Raw genomic sequence first — 15,225 nt, forward strand, 5'->3', positions numbered from 1 at the left:
TAAGGAAAAAATTATCCACCTTACTGATAGTGACTTCCAATATGACATCTTGCCCTCCTTCTCAGACATTGTGGCCGTTGCTGTATGTCAACTTTTTGAGATTCAAGTGTCTCATTTGTTTACGTAGTTAGCGTATTTGAATCAAATTAAGGTGATTCATTTAAATGTATAGATTGTCAATGAGTGACAAATGCTTTATTTGATGATTCAACATGTTCAAAAGTAAAAGTTTTATATTTAGCTAAAAATATTGTAGGATTATCTAATAAAATCATGATGATGAGGATGCCATATAATGAGACTCAAGTTGTGTAGGATCAATAGAGATAAGGAGGGATGATGGTGAGGGTGATGTGTCAAAAGCTTAAGTAAAAATTGGAGATTCATGTTCGCTTGCATTTTCATTTTCATTTATTACAAAGATTTATAAATATATTCAGTTAAATATATATTTATTAAAAAAATTAGTTAAAGTTTTAATCAAATCTTTTATGGTTGCCTCAACTAAATGAAATTGATGTAACTATAAAAGTATAATTTAGGAATTTCTTAAAATGAGGAGTAAAATAGTAAATAAATTTAATTTTAATATAAATTTTAGTTAAAAATAATATTTTTAGAATATTTCTAACGGTGTTAACTAATTGAATCAAACTATATGTTTTTAAAATAGAGGAGCAATTTATGTAATTGATGCAAACTAGAAGAATAGTTAGATTATTTTACTCTTGATTCAAAACACTAATGTAGTGACATATTATCACCGATTCAAAAATGCAACATAGCAAATAGCAAGGAAAAGGCAAAATGAAAAAAAGAAATTATGAGTGCCTTTCATTCATTTCAATTTTTCATTACTTGCACCTTATTTTTACCTAAAAAATATATGAAAGTAATAGTTCACTTGAAGTTGGTAGAACACTTTCTTTCTTTCTTTTTTCACCAACTTAATATATACTACATATTTGATATTTAGGGTGTACATATAATTGTTTTTCAGTTTTATCTTACCAAATTAAACTCCTGGAGAAGTATACTTTCACAAGACAAAATAATAATCATATACTAAAAAAAGATTTGAGCTTATATCAAAATTTTAACATTTTAATATAATATAATAGATGATAGTTTTACCGTCAAAATAAGAGGCATCTGATTTTTTTTTTTTGGGTTAAGGGGGCGGAACCAAACTCGCAACGCACACACCCCACACACACACACACTACTCAGCCAAACAGCCATTGGTAGAGGTACTTGGTTTAGAAAGAGTACTAATATTCCAGATTGTTGAAACCACTACTCACCTTCTGAAAATTAGAATAATGAATTATTAGCTCATCAAAGATAGTATGGATGAAAAATCAAATTCTATATCACAGCTGCAAATCTTTTTAAAAAAAAAACCAAGAAGAGAAACAACATACCTACAGTAGCAGTAAAAGAGCTTGTCAGGAGTGCAAAAATAAAAAAGCAAGAGAATAATGAAAATAGAACAAGTGAACCATCAAGGGGAGGAAAAAGAAGAAAAAGAAGAGAGAGCTTCGAGATGAAAGGAGATGAAGCAGAAAACAAAAACTAAACATGTAAATATATAAAAGCACATAAATTGCTGTGACCTCATGGGTTTGCATGGAAAGAAAGAATTGAGTTGACAACTAAGAGAAGTAAGCATTGGGAAGAAAATAGTAGAAAGATTGTCGTGTGGGGAAGTGATAGTAAAAAAATAAAATTGTTCTTGGTGCGAATGATTTCACTTTTTGATTTTAAAAAAATAAAATATTAAAAAGTGAAATCATTCACGCCAAGAATGATTTTACTCTTTATCAGATAACATACAAATCATTCTCGTATTGTTCTTGACAAAAACGACTTGTATATAATTTAAAAATCGTTCTTATCAATAATAATTTTAGTTGTAGCATATTGATAAATACTTTTGAAATAGCAGCATTTTTGTATATATTTTTACTTTTTGTAGCCTGCCGGTAAAAAAGCCATTAACTTTCTGTGTTGGAAATAGTGCGTGGAGATGATGGAAGGAGATTGGATAGCAGAGAAAAATTACGAGGAACAGTCCGAGTAACCTAATGATCTCAGCAGATACCTGAATACTTTTTTTTTCTCCAACCTGATAATAGAGATTTTCATTAATAAAAATACACAGCCCAAAAGGGGTCCAATGAAAAAAGTGCAACAAACTAACAGCCCAATAACAAAAACGCTAACCCTAACAACAATGCCAAGGAAGCAAAGGCGGTCAATGAGCCCTTTTTACCAAAAGCGTACATCCAAGCCACTAAGTGTCTGTTTAGAACAATTTATAAGTAACTTTTCAATTATCATTTATAAAATACAAGATAAATATATGAAAAGAATTTTATCTTAACTTACACAAAACGTGCTTATAAACACTTTTCAAAGTGATTCCAAACAGGCTTTAAGTCAGGATTTGCAAAATCACCATCAAAGCAAGCAGTGCCAGACATCACAGACTTGTTTATTGCCAGATAGAAAGAGAAGATCGCTACAAAAGACCCATCACCACAGAAAGAGAAGAACAGAACAAAACAAAAGACGGACGTCCCCTCCGCCAGCGGAAGGCGCTGGGGAGAGAGACGCCGTGACTGCCACTCGTGCAAAAACGAGAGAAAGTGAGTTCTCACTGCCTGAAGAAATTTCTGGAGAGGGAAAGGGAAGAGCTCGCCCCAAAGGCGAGAGAAAACATCATCAGCCTCTCAAATCCAGATTTCTGAATGTGTGAACAACAAAGGTTCACTTGCAATCGAGGGTGTTGATATTTTTTAGTGGTTACATATACGTATTGCAGGCAGCTAAAATAGCTAAACGCCAAGACAAACCTCATGCTTGTTTGGATTAATGTTTGCAAACTGTAGTTGAATAAAAGCCAATTAATAAAATGCAACTTATGTTTAGATAAGTTTCTATAAAAAAATCAATTTGTCATAAATGTGTTTGAATGATATATTGAAAAATTAATTTCAAAATGTTCAAATCTGGGGCCCAAAAAAAAAAAACCAATGGTTTGACATTAATATTCAAAAGTCTAATAAATTCCTTTTAAATAAGATTATAATAGAAAAAAAGAAACATAACCAGTTTTTCTGACAAGTTAGCTTTGTTTTTATTATCACTTCCCATAGACTTCAATTGTTCTAATTAACTGATCCTCACCATACTGTCAAATTTTACTCAAAATAACTGTTTTTTAGACCATAAGATGAGGAGATTCATACTACACGCACACACAGACACACTATCCTGCTGTGAATTTGCATGAGAAAGCCGTAATAGGGAACTTAATATGAAAGGAAAGTTGTGGGAAGGTGCTGAAGGACAGCAGAAACATAAAGGGCAACCTTTGGCCTTATATAATTAAAGCAATTTGTGGTATTGGTATGCACCAAATTTCATGGTGATGGCTCTTCTTTGGACCCATTTCTACAATGTCGACATTTTCATATCTGATTTACGATATCAGATACCTGGGGGCAGTCACAGAACAAATGAAAGCAACACAACAGAACGAGAAAAATGACAAAGTTTGTACAAGGAATAATTGAACTGTCCAAAGAACCAACACAGCAAAAGTTGTCTTTCTCAGATATGAACACTCCTAAACAGACACTTCACCACCTGGGTCCTTGGGAATCCCTTAATTAGCGACATAACCTGGGTCCCCAAACATCTAGAACTTCGTACTTGAGTGTGATCTTTCAATTTATTCATGCAACCATCACAATGCTTAGGAAAGGCTTAAGAGAGGTGTTTGGTGTGATTAGGCTGCTTGACAATTTATGAGTTGATACCATAGTGGGTGGAATAAATGGGAAGTAAGATGAAGCCAAAGACCGTAGGTTCAATAACCTAAGAAAACATATTTTTATGTTTGTTGTGGTCGTAGCATCCTGCATCCGAATCAAGAGAATCAAGTTTTTGGAGGTTTCCCGTGAAGGGGTTATCGCTTCTCATTATCAGTCCGAGATCTCAATAAAACAAATGCATGGTTGCCGTTGGAATAAAAAAAGGAGCAATTGGAATCAGGTCCCAAGAAAGGGATTTAATTACTCTAAAATCTGTTGACAACTAAGAAGCATATAATAACAATTTCTAGTATAGGAAATGATAACTGGTTTATACTGCTCACTTATCATTTAAACTTTTTAGTAATTAAATTCCTTTCTTACGAGCTTATAGTAATTCTCCCTCAAAAAACAACATATAAAAAGTCACATAATCATAGAAAAAAGAAGAGCTCACGGGGAGAAGGACAAAGAGAGAATAATCTTTCTACATTTCTATATATTATGCCCTTTTGTCTATATTAACCCTTTGGATCCCATTTATTAAAAAAAAAAAAGATGTGTTTGGATTATGTGTAACAGAAGTAGTGTTTTTCCAATCTCACTTTTGCAAATTGAAGTTAGGATAAAAGTCAGATAGTGTAATGTGATTTATGTTTGAATTAGCTTTTGTAAAAAAATCAGCTTGACAAACTGAAATTGTTTTGATGATTAATGAAAAAATAAGTTTAAATGTAAAATAATTAAAAAGAATATAAATTTTACTAAGCAATACATATTTAACATTGTATGTATATAATATGACAATTGTAAAAGAAATATTGAAAAGAAAATTATTAACATATTAAATTAAGAAGAATTAAAAAAATACTAAAATACTTAATTAAATATATTACATGGATAAATATACCCTCTAAATCAGTTCATATAAACACCTAAGAAATGAACAAAAGTTTCATATCAACAGATTTAAATAAAGTTGCTACTCTAAAATCACAACTACTAATTAAACAAGAATACATATCCCATTTCAGCGCACTAGTATTCTTCCCACTGTGAAAAGCAAGATCTATCAGTTTTATTCCAAAAGTCCATTTGAATCCAAAAGCCAGATTGCAAAAATGGTGTGCCAAACATCACTTTTAACAAAAAAAGAGCTTTTGCTGGTTGAGATGCATGTTTGGGCTCCAAACGTGATCCCAAACTAAATATAGACGCAAAAAAAAAAAAAAACACTAGCATGTAGATGTAATAGGAATTGGGTGGTCAAGCAAGGAAAGAATAGGAAGGCTAGTATGAGAATCGTCAGGATGACCATCTCCATGCTGGTACATATCTCGAGCCATTCTTGCAAGGTTGAGAGCAATTTCTGTGGAACCCGGAGAGAATTCAGAATTATGCACTGCTTCATTCATCTTCTTCCAAGTTTGGCATATCAAGGTGAGGACATATTCATACGCCTCTTGTTCAGAAGTTCCAGTTTCATTCATGTAGCATTTTAGTGACTTGGTAATGTCAGCATCAAACTCACCACTTGATGATTTTGATGAAACATCACTATTAGTAATGTTGTATGCTGCAAGGTCAATAGCAAATCGTACAATGGTGGAAGAAAGGCGAATAATACAGGGGTATTCTTGTAAATACTCAAAATCCTGTGGCCTGATTGAATCATATTGAATCTGCAGAAAGTAAACTTGAACCAGAGCCACAGCCCCTCCCACTGAAATCCATGCATTATCTATATATTCTTGCATGCTTGGCACGTGCCCACTGAAATCCACGAATCTGTCAGATTTGATTCACAGATATCACCCCACTGGAAAAATTAAAAAAACACACATGATCATTACATTATATTCTGAAAATTTTAAGATTTGAATCTTGAATCATATATATATATATATATATATATATATATATATATGTGCATACCACTTTCTTGAGGTAAGGGATGATGTTGATGCCTGTATGTTTGAGGATGGCAAAAGCGGCGTCATTGACAGAATTATAGAGTGCAAGAAAACATATTTTCATGTAACTTGGAAACGTGTGCATTGCATGTATGTCCCAGCTACAATCAACACAATATATTACATGATTGAAGATGCGAAGAGAAGCTCTGTATATACACACACACTCTTCCTATCCTTAATATAAGACTTAAATAACTAATTTGAATAGATTAAAGATGTTAATTAAATTAGTAAATGTGATATTTGTTTTAAAATACCCTAAGCATCTTTCTTAATTTCCCTCCCTCTTCTATTTAATTATTGTTGAGAGAATATCAATGGGATTAATTTGAGAAAAAATTGATAAACATTTGAAATAGGTCTTACATTTAGGATCAACGTCAACTTATCAATTAGGTCCTATACTAAGGATTAAAGGAGTAGTAGTTAATTAGAATAATATGCTGACTTGTGGACCACATGAGTGAAGAGTTCAAGTTCTTGCAATGTGCCATAAACATCATAAATATCATCTATGATCGTTATGAAGGAAGTGATCTTGGTCATCTCTCTTCTGAAATATGAAAGCTCTGGTTGGGAAGCCATTCCCACACCCCAAAAGAAGTTTTTTGCTGGTATGTCCCTTACAAAGCTCAGCTTTTCTCCATCTCTCATTTCTTTCCCCCATCTTCATTGTTTAATTTATAATAAAGTCAAGCACCACCATAAGTATTTACTTCTGTTCTTATTGAAAAACAAAAGCTTTTAATGATGATAAAATACACCTTTTGGAGTCATGCAAGCATGTGATTGTGTAGTTTTACTTTTTTTTGGTGCAAAAACAAAGTTTTTAATTCCCATAGTTGTGGTAAACATCAGTCTCACATCAATAACACCTCTCTGTTTTCTTTACCTTGATATATATTTTAAGTCTTCTTGGTGGGTGACTTGGACTACATTCAAATCCAAACGAGCAAGCTTAAGCAAGGCAGGGCTCACATTATTTCTTCTTTGGTACAAGTCAATGAACCAGGGAGCTTCAAGTCTGGGTATCCTCCATCGTAGGGGAAGCTCCAACACATGACTTATCATTACTGATATCTCACTATCTTTCTTCTCCTTCTTCACAAATTGTTTCAGATAATTACTGCAAAAATCTCTTGCTTCCTCAAGTATAGTTTCACTTTCCATTGAATGAAACGATGCTTCATACAGTGATAGAATCCCCTTTATATCATCCAAATCAAAATTCGCCTTCTCATCTTCAAAACTTTTGAATATCTCTGTGAAAAAAGCAATACGTGCATGTTATAGATTTATTAGTCAATATTAAAACTCAGTACAGTTTGATTTGGTATGGTTTTTTCCCTCTCCAATGCAGCTACAATATTGTAGACACTAAAGATCTCTGCAACCTCCTACTTACATGGGAGCTTTTATGCCATTAAGTTATAAGGCTATTCTAATATAAGGTCGTTTAATTTTTACATTATCTGTTTTACCGAACTAAATTTAGAACAAATTACCACACTCTTATGCACTAAAAGTCTTTCCTAACCAACACAGAAAGTTTTGCTTGCAATAGTGATATTGCGAGAAGAGATATAGATATATGTGTACTATGCAGATGGGCAAATGTCTCATGTCAAGTGGGGCTCATTTACTTTAGGCATCTGTCTTTCTTCTTACAACATGGTGCAATGAATTAAAAAACCGGATTGGCTGATTCAAACCAGAAACCAATGAATCAGTCAGTAATCCAGTCTGGCTTAACAATAAAACCGGAGGAAAATCGAACCGGAAAGAACCTGTGCAAACCGGTCACAACCGGCCAAACCGTTGGTTTAGATGGTTTAGCCGGGTTGTTTGAAAGAAAAAGAAGAAGAAGAACCTGAGACTATTTCATGCACACAAACAAAAAATATTGATTGAAGAAGAAGAAAAACAGAAATAAAAGAAAGATGACCGTTTTCTTCAGTTACTACGTTTTTGCATGTTTGCTCTATAAATAAAAATAAAATTTATTTCATCCTGGCTTTGCAAATACATATGAACGAAGGCAAGGGAGGATGGAGGTATGAAAACGAAAGAAAGAAGAGGGGAACATCTGAACGAAGAAGAAAAAAATACTGAAATAGAGAGAAGAATGAGAACAAGAGAGAAAGCTACCACAGCACGTGAATGCCTGATCCATCCCATACAAGATATAAAAAGATTGAATAATGAAAGAAAATGATACAAAAATGTGAAGTGGTTTTCACCCAAAAAAAAAAAAATGTGAAGTGGTTCAAACGGAGAAGCAGATCTTGAAAGATGTGAACACTTGAAACTGAAAGAGGTGAATAAAAAATTAGATTTCCCATGCAGTTCAAGTGTCCCACGCAAAATCACCCTACAAGAATAGATGGATTTGGCTAATAAGTACTTGTATCATATTATTTACTACATATATAATTTCTTAAATACTCTTCCGGTCCTTAATATAAGACCCATTTAATTAATTTGATTAAATTAAGGAAGTTAGGTAAGTTAGTTAATTATAAAAAAAGTAATACATTTTTTTCTAAAACACCATAATCATCTTTCTTAATACCCTATCTCATTCTTCTACTTGATTATGGCTGAGGGAGTATCCATAAGGGTAATTTAGAGAAAATTGATAAATATATTGAATGGGTCCTATATTTAGGACCAAAACCAACTCAAGAATTGGGTCCTATATTAAAGACCGGAGGAGTATACTTTTATTTTATACATTTTTCTTCATATCTTTATTTTAATTTCTATTTAAAATAGCTAATATATAATTTAAAACATAACATTTTAATTATTACCGATTTGATTACCGGTTAACCCCGATCTGACCCATTAACTCTTAACCCAGTATCTTGACCGATTTAATTATCGGTTTGGTTTTTTGTTCCTTGTCAGGGTGTTGCAAATAAAAGAGTTAGGTTCCAACTTAGTAGTACCTGATGACACATCATATCCACCTTAAGCATCTATCTTTCTTTGTTTTTTTTTTTTTTTTTGCTATGAATAAGCATCTTCCCACTAGGAGAAATCCTATTAGAAGCATTATTAAACAAAAGAATTAGGATCTAGTTTATAGTACATGCCTGATGACACATCAAATCCGCGTTGCCTTAAGATTCTAAATTGAAGAGCAATGGTGTGTAAGTCATCAGACTTGGTTTTAAATCTGCCTTTAGAACTCTTGGCGGACACTTCTTGCAGCATGTTTCTTATTTCATGGACGAAATGGTGAGACACTCCCAGCTTTTGCGGCACATCTATGAATTCAAGCTTGTCCAAATGATTTGTGAGTTGCGAAATCATCATTCTAACTTGCGCTTTCAGTTCATCTTTCTTCCGCATATGATTCCTTCTTCACAACAAAAAAAAAACATTTAATTTTCCTGCAATGAAATCCAAGATAATATAATATCAAATATTCTAAAAATCATTCAGTTAAAATAAATCATAAAAATATGATATTTTTGCTCTTTTTAGTAGTATTTTCATCAAATTACATTTAATTCAAATTAATCATAATAAGTGCAATTAAGCCCAATAAATATGATAAAATCCTCAAATAAGATTAAAAAATCATAATAAAATACGAACTCATAAGAAACATTAACAGCTAAAGGTGTTATTAATTTCATAATTTCAATTTAATTATACTTAACTTAAAATATAATTATTTTATATTATTATAACACGTTATAACCAGAACGTATTATTGAAATTTATGTTAATTAAATGACATACATAAGCATATTCATATAAACATATAAATTGACAAGGGACAGTGATATCGTTAACAAGTCACCCTACCACTATTAACAAGTTATGATGTTATTAATGACAATGCTATCATTGATAAGTTATACTGCCACTATTAACAAGTAATAATACAACTATTAACACGTGAAAGTGTAACTAATGACAAGTGATTTTACAATTTTATGTCACTAATAATTGGCCTTCAGTAACAATTTTATATGACATTATAACCAAAATATATTAGTGTAGAGAAATTGATGATATCATAAGATATTATGTATAACTTGAAATCACATTTTTTTAACTTATATCAATAGATAAATTGTTAAGTGAAAGTGCCATCATTGAGAAATTGTATTGTCACCATTAACAAGTGAATGTGTGGTTAATAATAAGTGATTTTATAATGTTACATCAATAATAATTGACTTTTAATGACAATTTTATATCATATTTTAACTAAAATATATTAATGCAGAGGAAGTGACTTGTCATTGGCTTGGATGTAAATATATTACTTATCTCCTTTTATTTGACTATCTCCTTCTGATATAAAAAGAGTTGTCAATTATGGCACCCTTACTTCTCAATGTGAGCACCTTAACCGATCAATGAAAGTACTCTTAGTTGTTAATTTTCTTGCTGCTAAAAATCTAATATAAATTAAAGTTGGTGTCCTCAATTGTCAATTCCAGCATGTTAACTTCTTAATACAAACACTTTTACTTGTCAATTTATAGCAAAGCCTTCTTTACCCCAAAAAAAAAGGAAAAAGAAAAGAGCCAATACACATAAATGAGATAACAGCCTTCATTTACCACTAAAATTAAGTCAATACAAATGAACTAAATGAATATGCCATTATATTGATTGTCAAATAAGTTACAAGGAATGATATATATCTATTTGTACATTTTTCTCCTTCTCTTGGCTTGGCTTGTCATTGAAGTTACATATAAGCTATTTCTTATTTATAAAAAAGGCCATACACAAGTTAGGCATTCCTGTTATATACTCTTAGACTCTTTACATCTATCTTGTCCCTTTGCTTTCATGTCGGGATCATTAAGGTATAACTCCTTCAATTCATCACCCATGCTTCAATATAACCTTTTAACTCTTTTCTCTAAAGTTCTTTCATGTCAGGATCATGCAAGATCATTGCAATCAATAATAGACCATGCATGGGCAGGTTGCTATGCGTTGCGAGTGAAATCTTTTCCAGTTGGTTTCCGTAGCAGCAGATTGCTCCTTATCGGTGTACAGAGCACTGTCACAGACAATCACTGTCACATTTAAATTTAGAACTACACGAATTGATCGATATAACCAGCTCTCAATGCTTATATTAATGGATATCATGGTTACAGAGCTTATTCAGAAGGGATGAGAGCATTACAGTAACAGAATCACAAAAGAACGGGGAAGAGGCCAGAACGAGATTCGCGAGAGAGAGAGAGAGACAATCCAAATCATTCCACACCTATTCTAACTAACTTTGTCGTATTTATCCTGCAATGCCCTCTAGGTCCCTCAGCTTCCAATGCTTTTTCCTGATCCGATGGCTTCTTCTAACCGGATTGGGCTTTGTCTTCACCTCTAGGCTTCCATATTCTGGGTCCATTCCTCTTGCGTCCGTTACATCACCACCCTCTTTAAATAGGGACTTGTCCGCAAGGCCCAAGGACGGGTACTGAGTCCGCATGACCTCATAATCTTCCCAACTGGGTTCGAGGGAGCCATCCCAGGCCACCAATACTTCAGTAACTGGAGTGTCGTGAGAGGAGACGATGCGGGTGTCCAGAATGGTCCGCGGTTGAGAAATAGGACCCTCTGGAGCTGTTGAAAGTGGTAGGGGTAGGTATGAACTTGATGACTCATCACCATGAAATTTCTTAAGAATTGAAACGTGAAAAACAGGGTGGATTTTCGCTGAAGGTGGAAGTTCTAAACAGTAAGCCACCTTTCCTATGCGTTCGAGCACTCTGAAAGGGCCAAAATATACCAGAGCAAGTTTCTGAAACCTGCGAAGTTCTACGGAATGTTGTCGATATGGCTGAAGTTTCACCAAAACCAGATCACCGAGTTGAAACTCATCCTCACGGCGTTTTTGATCTGCAAATCGTTTCATACGACCCTGAGCTCGCTGGATGTTCTGTTTTAGAAGTATAAGTAACTCATCCCTTTGTTCGAGTTGCTTATGGACATCGAAGGGAGTGTCGGCACTGGATGAATGGCGAATCAGCGGGGGCGGGTCTCGACCATATACCACCTTGAAAGGAGTTAGACCCGTGGAGTGATGTAACGACGTGTTATACCAGAGTTCGGCCCATGGTAAGTAAGATAACCATTGCCGTGGAAAGTCATGTACAAAGCATCGTAAATACATTTCCAAGCATTTATTCAATGCCTCTGATTGTCCATCGGACTGGGGGTGGTAAGCTGATGAGAAATTCAACTGAGAACCTTGAAGCTTCATTAGATGGCGCCAAAAAGCACTTGTGAATATCTTATCCCGGTCCGACACAATTGATTTCGGAACGCCATGCAATTTAACAACATGTTGCAGAAAAATCTCTGCCACTTGAGCACTGGAGAACGGGTGTGGTAAGGCGACAAAATGACAATACTTGGATAGCCTATCTACGACTACGAGGATAGCAGCAGAGCCCTTAACTTTTGGAAGCCCAGTGATAAAATCCATGGCTATATCTTCCCAAATGTGTTCCGGAATAGGAAGAGGCTGTAAGAGGCCGGAAGGGTGCAATTGAGACACCTTGGCCTGTTGGCAAACCGTACAATGCTTGATGAATAATCGTATATCCTGTCGCATATGTTTCCAATAAAATAACCGCGCAACACGCTGAAAAGTTCGTAGGAAACCAGAGTGACCACCGATTATTGAAGAATGGAATTTGTGAAGAATGTTGTTGATTAAGTCGGTGTTGGTGGAGGGAACAACTAATCTGTCATGCCAATATAGGACGCCCTGTCTTAAATTAAATGGTGATTCAACAAGCTCACCTTGTTGGAACCGTTGCCGTAGGAGTCGTATTTCGTCTGATTGTTCGACGGTGGCATATACTCCATCCATAAAAGTCCCAGTCATCGACGATAGAGCCATGTAAGTGACCCGTGACAGTGCATCCGTAGCCTGATTATGTTTCCCTGGTTTGTACTCAATGGAGAACCTGTATCCGAGCAACTTAGGTAGACACGCTTCCTGTTCGGGGGTTTGAATCGTTTGAGTCATCAAATGGCGTAGGCTCTCATGATCCGTACGAATCACAAATGGATGCCCGAAGAGATAATGCCGAAATTTCGCAACAGCCTCAGTGATTGCATGAAGTTCCCGGGCATAAACAGATTGTACCTGTAGACACGGTGAAAGCTTTTTAGAGAAAAACGCAATTGGGTGATTTTGCTGGCTTAGCACAGCGCCAATACCTCCACTAGAGGCGTTTGTCTCCAGTACGAATGGCTTAGAGAAATTTGGTAAAGCAAGCACCGGAGCTTGGGTTAGGGCCGCTTTCATGTCGTCAAAAGCAGTTTGAGCCTCTTCGGACCAATCAAACTTATCCTTGCACAGCAACTTCGTAAGAGGACTTGCCTTTTGGGCATAGTGTTTAATGAAGCGTCGATAATACCCACTAAGTCCCAGAAATCCCTTCAACTGAGTGACATTGGTAGGCGTAGGCCACTGCTGGACTGCGTGTAGTTTGGCCGGGTCCATCTCTACACCATCACCCGACACAATGTGTCCTAAGTACTCCACACGTCGGCGCCCGAGTGTATACTTTGCCATTTTAGCGAATAGATGATGTTTCTCCAAAATCACCAGAACTATGCTTAGATGTTCTAGGTGCAACTCCCAAGATGAGCTGTAAATCAGAATATCGTCAAAGAATATAAGCACAAAGTGACGCAAGAATGGCCGAAAAATATCATTCATCAACGCTTGAAACGTCGCTGGTGCGTTTGTTAAACCGAAGGGCATAACAAGCCATTCATATAAACCCAAATGAGTTCGAAAAGCTGTCTTCTCTCTGTCACTATCACGCATCAAAATTTGGTGGTAACCAGAGCGAAGGTCGAGCTTGGAGTAGAATATTGATCCATAAAGCTCGTCTAGCAGTTCATCGACCGTAGGCATCGAAAATGCGTCCTTCACAGTGACGGCATCTAAAGCTCTGTAGTCCACACAAAAGCGCCACGTACCATCTTTTTTCCTTACTAAAATTACTGGAGCTGAGAATGGGCTGGAGCTAGGCTGTATCAACCCGTCGGACAACAATTCTTCTACCAGCTTTTCTATCTCATTCTTCTGACTCACAGGGTACCGATACTGTCGCACCTTCACAGGTCCTGCGTTAGGCAGTAAGTCGATGCGGTGCTCGTGTCCTCTTTCTGGGGGCAAGTCGTGGGGTGTGTCAAATACTTTCTGGAGCCCTTCTAGTATTCGTGCAAGTTCCTCTGGCCACACTTCATCCTTCTCCGATAGTGTGGGTGTATCTGTTATATTTTCTAGCATATAACACTCTGCCACGGCGTCCACCTGTTGAATTCGAGTAAGATGGTGGAATTCGGCCTGTGCTACTGCAGGTCCCCTAAAGCCTTTGAGAATGACAAACTGATCATTATGCAAGTATTTGATGGTAGACGTACTGTAGTCAGACACATGGGCCCCTAGAGTCTCTAACCAATTTGCTCCCATCACTATGTCAGCCCCTGTAATTGGTATCACGTACATGGTTAGTGATATGACATGGTCATTGATATTGATTCCCACATCCCTCACTTTGGTTGAACTCCTTAATATTTTTCCCCCTGTGCCGCCCAGCACCCTTATCTCAGTAGTGGGCTCCACTGGAATATTCAAATGCTTCACAATCCGAGGGTGAACAAAATTATCCGAGCTGCCACCGTCCAGGAGGATCTGTACCTTCATTCCCTGAATCATCCCATGGAATCAAATGGTGGCAGGTCCTTGCGTCCCACGCAATGCATGCAACGATAGATGGTGTAGCGTGGCGTTGGCTTCTACTATTGCCATGCCTTCCGTGAGCTCCTAGGTAACGGCCTCTTCTGCCACTTCCTTTCCGCCGTCCTCGAGCTCGTCTTCTCCCAAAAGCATCATAAGTTGTTTATTGGGACATCGATGAGTCGGGGAGAACTTCGCATCACACGTATAACATAACCCCTTTTCCCTTCGAACTTGCATTTCAGCTGGTGTGATTTTCCTGATCGGCGGTGCCTTAGGTGTTGGTAAAAGCGGTGGTAAGTTAGCCTTACCCCCTCCGGATGACACTGAGGATGTTCCCCCCGCGTTACTAGGATGGTACGGTATTATAGACTTGCTTGGACTCGCTGTAACGATTGGGAGTCGGGGTGTAGATACTCCGCTTGTAACAGGCTCTGCAAACAATCGGGCTAAGGCCATGGCGCTTAGTACTGATCCTGGTCGCTGGACCAAAACATCACGTTTCAAGTTGGGAGCCAGTCCTCCCAAATAACAGTCGAGTAATGCGGGTTCAGTCACCTCTTCCGTGCGATTAGCCAGAGCAATAAACTTTTGATTGTAGTCGTCCAGGTTACCTCCTACTTCCCTTTGGGTCAGTTTGAATAGTTGTGCTCTGGGGTAGTCGAATCGCGTGGGTCCA

General features: G+C 36.3%; 1 protein-coding gene across 1 annotated transcript; it reads right to left on the reverse strand.

Moving 5' to 3' along the window:
* Positions 1-5,056: 5,056 nt before the first annotated feature.
* On the reverse strand, positions 5,057-6,451 carry LOC114758984 (terpene synthase 10-like). The gene is made up of 4 exons (XM_028948079.1): positions 6,246-6,451; positions 5,757-5,895; positions 5,596-5,640; positions 5,057-5,503 (listed from the first exon to the last, which is right to left on the reverse strand). The coding sequence occupies exons 1-4, from the start codon at positions 6,449-6,451 to the stop codon at positions 5,057-5,059; spliced, it is 837 nt and encodes a 278-aa protein (XP_028803912.1).
* Positions 6,452-15,225: the final 8,774 nt, after the last annotated feature.

The sequence above is a fragment of the Neltuma alba genome, unplaced genomic scaffold (genome assembly GCF_004799145.2).
Source record: "Neltuma alba isolate B1F8T4 unplaced genomic scaffold, ASM479914v2 tig00010779_pilon, whole genome shotgun sequence".
Classification (NCBI taxonomy): Eukaryota; Viridiplantae; Streptophyta; class Magnoliopsida; order Fabales; family Fabaceae; genus Neltuma; species Neltuma alba.